This window comes from Engraulis encrasicolus, chromosome 1 (assembly GCF_034702125.1).
Source record: "Engraulis encrasicolus isolate BLACKSEA-1 chromosome 1, IST_EnEncr_1.0, whole genome shotgun sequence".
Lineage (NCBI taxonomy): Eukaryota > Metazoa > Chordata > Actinopteri > Clupeiformes > Engraulidae > Engraulis > Engraulis encrasicolus.
In genome coordinates this window covers 44,417,390-44,424,889 of record NC_085857.1, presented here as the reverse complement: position 1 = coordinate 44,424,889, position 7,500 = coordinate 44,417,390, and the positions used below count along the sequence as shown (strand labels likewise).

Genomic DNA, 7,500 nt, shown 5'->3' with positions numbered 1-7,500 from the left:
AGCAACAACAGCAACACAACACAATAACAATGACAACACAAAACAACAATAACAACAACACAAAACAACAACAGTCGCAACATCAAAAACACACAATAACAATAACACAAATAACAATAACAATAATAATAATAACAATAATAACAACAGTAACTAGAAATGCACTCAGAGAGTGCAGACCTCCACCAAGGAAGCTCTTTGTTAGAACTTTTAACTATGTTACACCCGATTTTTGTTTTATCTTTCTGCCTTCTGTTTGTGGAGTTAGAAACTGGACTGTCATTATTCGCCTTTTCCGGCATTTCAATTTGCGGTCACGAGGGTGTCTAGATTTCTAGATAGGCGTCTAGATAGTTTCATCCAAATCTGTTCATTAGCTTTTGAGTTATCCTGCTGAAAAACAGACGAACACGACCGAAAACATAACCTCCTTGGCGGAGGTACAATAACAGCAACTGGAGAAACACATTGTTCTCTCTGTATCTGTCTTTGTCTTTGTCTTTCTCTCTCTCTCTCTCTCTCTCTCTCTCTCTCTCTCTCTCTCTCTCTCTTTTCTCTATGTATAATTTGACGTTAATCTGATATGATGATGTGATATGAATCCCTCTGTCTCTCTCTGTATCTCTTATTTGCACACCCTTTCTGCCCTATCCTCATTTTGACCCTCCCTCAGCACTCTATCACTCTATTACTCTCTTTCCTCCCTTCTCTTTCTCACAGTCACACTCACTTAGTCTATGTCACCGCTGCTCTCTTTCCCTCTACCCTGCTCTCGCTCTACCCCCACATTCTCCCCTGGAGACAGAGGAGTTGCTTAATAGAGACTTCCTCATCCATAAGTCACAATAACTCTCTCTCTCATCTCATCTCTCTCTCTCTCTCTCTCTCTCTCTCTCTCTCTCTCTCTCTCTCTCTCTCTCTCTATCATATCTCCATCTATCTCTCTCTCATCTCTCTCTCTCTCTCTCTCTCTCTCTCTCTCTCATCTCATCTCTCTCTCATCTCTCCATCCCTCTCGTCTCTCATCTCTCCATCTCTCTCTCTCTCTCTCTCTCTCTCTCTCTCTCTCTCTCTCTCTCTCTCTTCATCTCTCCATCTCTCTCTCTCTCTCTCTCTCTCTCTCTCTCTCTCTCTCTCTCTCTCTCTAGGATACGGAGGAGTTGATGGAAAGGGATGGACATTTCCTTATCAGTAACTTGTAATACTATATCTCCGTCCCTCCTTCCGTTTAGCTTTCTCCCTCTCTTTTTGCAAAATCGAAAACTGTTGCAAGTGTTGTAAGTGTACGCTCTCCATGTCACGTACTAAGAGAGTACCCACATCGGCCAAGTTTCAAAACATCTCTCTCACTTCCCTCATCCAGAGAAAGGATGTAGAGAAGTTTCTGGAAAGGAATAAAGATTTCCTGACCTGTAACTCTGAATAACAGATAACACAATCTCTCTCTCTCTCTCTCTCTCTCTCTCTCTCTCTCTCTCTCTCTCTCTCTCTCTCTCTCTCTCTCTCACTGTCTTCTCTCTCTCTCCAGGATGCAGAGGAGCTGATGGAGAGGGATGGAGATTTCTTGATCCGCAACTCACGATCCAGTGCCAATGACTATGTCCTCAGCTGCCGATGGAGAGACGAGCCCATGCACTTCAAGATCATACGCGTTGTGTTGCGGCCCAAGAAGGTTTGTGAGTGTGTGATTGTGCGTGCGTGCAAGTGTGTGTGTGTGTTGCAGATGTGTAAGTTTAATATCCGAGCTGAAGAACCCAAGTTAGCGCATCAAGAATGCATAAGTGCACATTCCTTTGCTGTGTACTTGCAGGGATTCTGCATATAATGTGTGATAGCTTGGGTATTGGTGGTTTTGACTGATAGAGAGAGAGAGAGAGAGAGAGAGAGAGAGAGCGAGAGCGAGAGCGAGAGCGAGAGCGAGAGCGAGATGAAACAGGATGAAATGTGTTTTGGAAAGGAAAGGGAGCTTTGTGGATCAGTTCAGTTCAAAAGCCAGGGGTCACTTTCCTTGTTTCTGGATTTCCTCGGTTGCTATGAACACATACATGAAACTTTGTCTTTAGGGGCATGCAGAACACACTGTTTTGTTAGAGTGGTGCCTTGCAAAGAGTTTGACCTTGATGGTGGTGTAGCAATGTCAATGTTTCAACACTGGAACCCGGTTCCTGCTTCTAGAAAGTGTTGTTGCTAACCAGTCAGCAACTTAGTAGATTGTCAATGGGAAATTGCATTGCGACCAGGTAAGTTGCTATCCTAGTTAGCAATGACACTGTTGAGAAACACACCCCATATAATTTTCAATCCTCATTGTGTTTTTTTTTACCCCTCGTGTGGCCACTAGAATTTCGGAAAAATAACATCGTGCCAACTCGGAAGTGTTTTGATTCCATAAACACCATTGTCCAAGAAGGTTGGCAAGCGACACAGAAAATGTGAATTAGCAAACGGCCTTGGCTGTGGCTAAAACACCATACTGACCCTGGCTAAGACACCAGTTACGCCGGGGACCCGGGTTCGATTCCGGGCCGAGGTCATTTCCTGATCCTCCCCCATCTCTCTCTCCCACTCACTTCCTGTCACCACAACCTTTTTTTCCTTTTATGCCTTGATGTGATAAGACAGTGTTTAGATGGTGAAAGGAAGTGAGTGGATTGGGAAAGTATTCGGAAATGTCAAACCCTAGTCTCTGGTTTAAAATAACACTGCCAACAGCCAAGTCCAAAATAAAGAATGTTGATTTTGAGACTTTGACATGCTAATGCTAACACTTTACCCCTGGTCAAGGCCTCTGACAGCCCTGCTACCAGCTAGGGCTGTAACAATACACTCAATTCACGATTCGGTTTGTATCACGATATTTCACCTATGGTTCGATACACCCCACGATTTCAAATTTGCTAGCATTACAAAATTAAATTATGAATAAAAACTACGATGGTTTATTGGTAAAATAGGTTACAAGAGGCTACTAATAATTTTTAAAAGTTTATAACGTTTTACAAAGTTAATATAAACTATAATAATGATGATGATTTGAAGCAATATCACTTAATTTCATGTGATTATTTTCTGGACTGATGGGTAGCAAAAGTTTGAAGACCAAATCACAATACTGTCTCCTTGTATCGTGATACAGTATCATGTCTCTGTGTATCACGATTTCTCATTTCGATACAATATTGTTACAGCCCTACTACCAGTGTCTTCAATTCTTGTCTTTACCTTTATCATCTTTATTACCTTTATTTTTGGTTCGCAGAGCTAATCCTTGTCTTGGTAACACTTTAGAATAACGTCCTATTCACAGCTTTATAAACACGTAATTAACATTTAATAACAATTGACATTTAACAAAGCATTTAGAAATGTTTGTAAATGACTAATAACCAAACTTTGACTGCACAGTGGAGTGGAAATCAACTTCTACTGTGTGAGTTTGTGGTTTAATGCCCTCTGGTCTTTGGAGGAGAAACTTCCAGGACCGCTGTGACTGTACTGTGTCTGCTGTGTTAGTATTTCTTGCCCATTTATAAACATTTTTAAACATAATTAGATCATTATTTATAAAGTGTTTATAAAGTGGTGAATAGGACGTTATTCTAAAGTGTTACCCTTGTCTTATTCTCCATCTCAATCTTCGGCAGGGCTACTCCCGGGAGCTGTTCCAGTTCGAGGACGACCAATTCGACAACATCCCGGCGCTCGTACGCTTCCACGTGGGCGGCCGACGGCCCATCTCCCACGCCTCGGGAGCCGTCATCTTCCACCCAATCACGCGCACCCTTCCCTTACGTGTCATCAGCGAGCGCCAGGCGGTGAAGGCCAAGGCATCAAAGGACAACAAGAGGCGGAGCCTGAGCTCCACGCATGTGGACATGCTGCAGGTCCCCAACAACAACTTACTCAGGTGAGGATACACAAACTCACACACACCTACAGTATATGTAAGGCACACACACACACACACATGCATGTAAGGCACGCACACACGCACACGCACACGCACACACACACACACACACACACACACATCCTCTCTCTGTCTCTGTCTCTCTCTCTCTCTCTCGCTCTCTCTCACACTGTCCTGTAATAATAAAAGCCAAAAAGCCCCCGAAAAATAAAAACTAAAGTCCATCTAGGGAGTGTGATGTGACCTCTGCCTTAGCAAATAATGCAGCGTGCATAGGAACAGGCATGCAAGTGTGTGTGTGTGAGAGAGAGTGTGTGTTTAGGGTATGGGAACTCGATGGGATGTGTTGTGTGTTTGTGTGTGTGTATGTATGCGTGTGTATGTGTGTGTTTCGCTATGTGAACTATGGGTCAGCATATTCTGTGTACATTTCCATTACGTAATTTTTAAAATATGCATACTGACATGCATACTTACATACATATGATTCCCTTTCTTTTCTCCCTGTCCTCTCTCTCTCTCTCTCTCTCTCTCTCTCTCTCTCTCTCTCTCTCTCTCTCTCTCTCTCTCTCTCTCTCTCTCTTTTGTTTTTCATTCCTTGCAATTGCAGAGGCATGCATACTTTCCCATTCCTTTCCATTGTGAATAATTATAGAGACTAAGTAATCATAGAGGCATGCACTGTATAAGCGGCATGCTCAGTCTTCATCTTCTCTCTTCGCTATATCAGGTATTTTTCTCACCGAATGAGTGTTTTCCCTTCTTTTAAAATGACATTGTTCAACCCTTCGTTTTCTGGAGGTCCTCCCTCATATTAGGTTATTTTCTCACAGACAGTCTTTTTCAGGGCTTTAAAAAAAAACAATATTTACACATTTCAAACGTTTCTGTATGCTTGCTGCAGGTCACGTGTGCATGTACTTTTCGTTCACAAACACGTTGGCGTGTATATTTTATGCCAATCTTGCATTGCGGTTATGTGGTTGAATGAACACCCGACACAAGGTACGCAGGCATGTGCATAGTTCAATTGTAAGGATGGTTGGAAACGTAACTGTGTGTGTGTGTGTGTGTGTTTTGTGTGTGTGTGTGTGTGTGTGTGTGTGTGTGTGTGTGTGTGTGTGTGTGTGTGTGTGTGTGTGTGTGTGTGTGTGTGTGTGTGTGTGTGTGTGTGTGTGTGCGCGTGTGTTTTCAGGAGTGGTAGTCAACCGGCTAATCTGGAGAGTGTGGGGAGGCCGTCTCTACAGTCAGCCCAGTCTGACAGCAACCTGCGCACAGGTGGGGATTCATGCACTCACGCATGCACACACGTATCCAGGCAGGCACACACAGTGATCTACAGACAACAATATTTCGGTATTATTTAATCATTAGATATGCCTTGCTTTTGTATTAAGTAAGTGTTAATTAAGGTCCTTAGTTAAGTATGACCTAATAGCTACTTAACTATTAACTGTACCTAATCTAATGATTAAATAATACCGAAATATTGTTGTCTGTGGATTGCGTACCCATCATGCACTGCACTTCTTGGAGCTAATATTCTCAAACATTAACTTAATTATCACAAAGGAATGGTTTAGTTTTGCTTCAAAACTATTACTCTTCATAATGTTCTGCATTTATTGTAGGGTTTTTACCATTAAAATTAGTAAATGGTACATGAAAAATGTACATCTCATCACCCCACCATCATTGAGAAGTGTAAGTCCAATCCTTGCTATATAATTGCTCCTGTTGCAACTATTACAGTGATTTGAACGAGTGAAAACTAGATGTCACGTAAGGGTTAACGTTCGGCGAGAAGGTCGCTACCGTGGAATAGCAGCACGACAGAGAGAATCTTTAGACCCCGACGCGGAGCGGAGGGGTCTTGTTCTCTCTGAAGTGCTGCTATTCCACAAAGCGACCGACTCGCCGAAAGTTAACCCGCTTATTATATGGATATACTTAAATGATTCACACATGCGGGGACATTTCTTTAGACCTATTTAATGTTAAGATTGTTGCTGCGCAAAACAAAACAGTGCCGTTGTGGAACACCGCTAGGCAACAGCTAGGTAGGCTAGCCAGGACAACAGGTGTTGTCTATCGCAGCAGCTGATTAGAGTGACAAAAGACCGGACCCCCTGCGGAGTGATATGAAACATTCGCTTTATTATTAGCCACTGACTTGTATACAAGCCAGTGGCTTTAGCAGTGAACGTCTTGTTGCCATTGACAGCGGTAGCCAGGACAACGGGTGCTGTCTATCACAGCAGCTGATCAGAGTCTTGTTGAAAAGTCGCTTTAGCAGTGAAAAGTCTTGTTGCCATTGACAGCGGTCTGTTATAGACCAACCCGTCCGTTATCGAAAAATAACAGACGTCCGAACGTTGGGGAGTCCCGTTGAAATGAATGGAGCATTCGACAGATGACGTCACAACCATATAATAAAGTAGATTAATTAATTAACTATTAGGTATGCTCAGCCAACTCTATTATAAGGGTCCCAAACACCAATATCTATCGATTAATTAACCATTAGTTATCCGCAGCCAACTCTAATATAAGGGTCCCAAACAACAATATCTATCTATTAATTAACCATTAGTTATCCTCAGCCAACTCTAATATAAGGGTCCCAAAACTCAATATTTAAGTAGTAATTAACCATTAGTTATGCCTTACTTTTTTATTAAGTAAGTGTTAATTTTGGTCGTTAGTTAAGTATGACCTGATAGCTACTTAACTATTAACTGTGTCCTTACTTATCTATTAGTTAAATAATAATATGCTATTAACTTGTAACACAAGGTAATAGTTATCTAATGGTTAAGTAACTGCTTGCTAATGCATTAATAACAATTAATATGTGTCTAATGTGTTATTAAGTAATGATTATTAACCCTTACTTAAGTATTAGGTTGTAACTACTTTACTGTTAATTATGGCCCCTTATTTGGAAGTGTTACCCAGTTTTTTAGTTACGAAATACTTTGTAAAAGACTCACATAGACATGTCATACGCATTGCAGCATTCTGATTATTGTCTTCCTCTCCCAGGTGTTAAACCCCTCAACCCATCCCCTTCCTCCTCCTCGCCCTGCGCCCCCGCCCCCATCTCCCCAGTGTTCCGCACGGGCAGCGAGCCCCTCCTCAGCCCTCGCTCGGCCAGTCAGCGGCTCCCTAACAACTTCCCTGGCCAATCAGGATCGCCGTCCTCCTCGTCCAGCCAATCCCCTTCCTCCTCCTCCACCACTGGTATCACATTAAGGGGATCTGACGGACAACTGCACTCCCGGGCGCCGCCTAAACCGCTGAGGGTTTCCGCCCACTTTCCTGCTGGCATCCCGCCTCCTACTTCACGACCGGACCCCTCGTGCTTCTATGACGTGCTGGTAGGTACTGTAGATGTACTTCGATTCAGTGATGACTAAGTAGCTCAAAGACATGCATGTACACCAAACAGTGATATTTCAAACTGAGAAAGAAAAACACATCACTTATATGAAACATTTTGAAAGTCTCCAACTGTTTACATATTATTATATAATACAGGTGCCACAGATTCCTCCTTCCATGCCAAAGGGCCATGGTTCGAATCCGGC

At 42.7% G+C, this 7,500-nt stretch overlaps 1 protein-coding gene across 2 annotated transcripts in view; it reads left to right on the top strand.

Moving 5' to 3' along the window:
- sh2d3a (SH2 domain containing 3A) overlaps window positions 1-7,500 on the top strand; it is a 40,745-nt gene that overhangs the window by 25,139 nt on the left and 8,106 nt on the right. For both annotated transcript variants that reach the window (XM_063203375.1, XM_063203385.1), the window contains 4 exons: window positions 1,529-1,672; window positions 3,645-3,907; window positions 5,106-5,188; window positions 6,956-7,290. In XM_063203375.1, coding sequence (XP_063059445.1) covers window positions 1,529-1,672; window positions 3,645-3,907; window positions 5,106-5,188; window positions 6,956-7,290 — 825 coding nt within the window. The remainder of the gene's footprint in view (window positions 1-1,528; window positions 1,673-3,644; window positions 3,908-5,105; window positions 5,189-6,955; window positions 7,291-7,500) is intronic.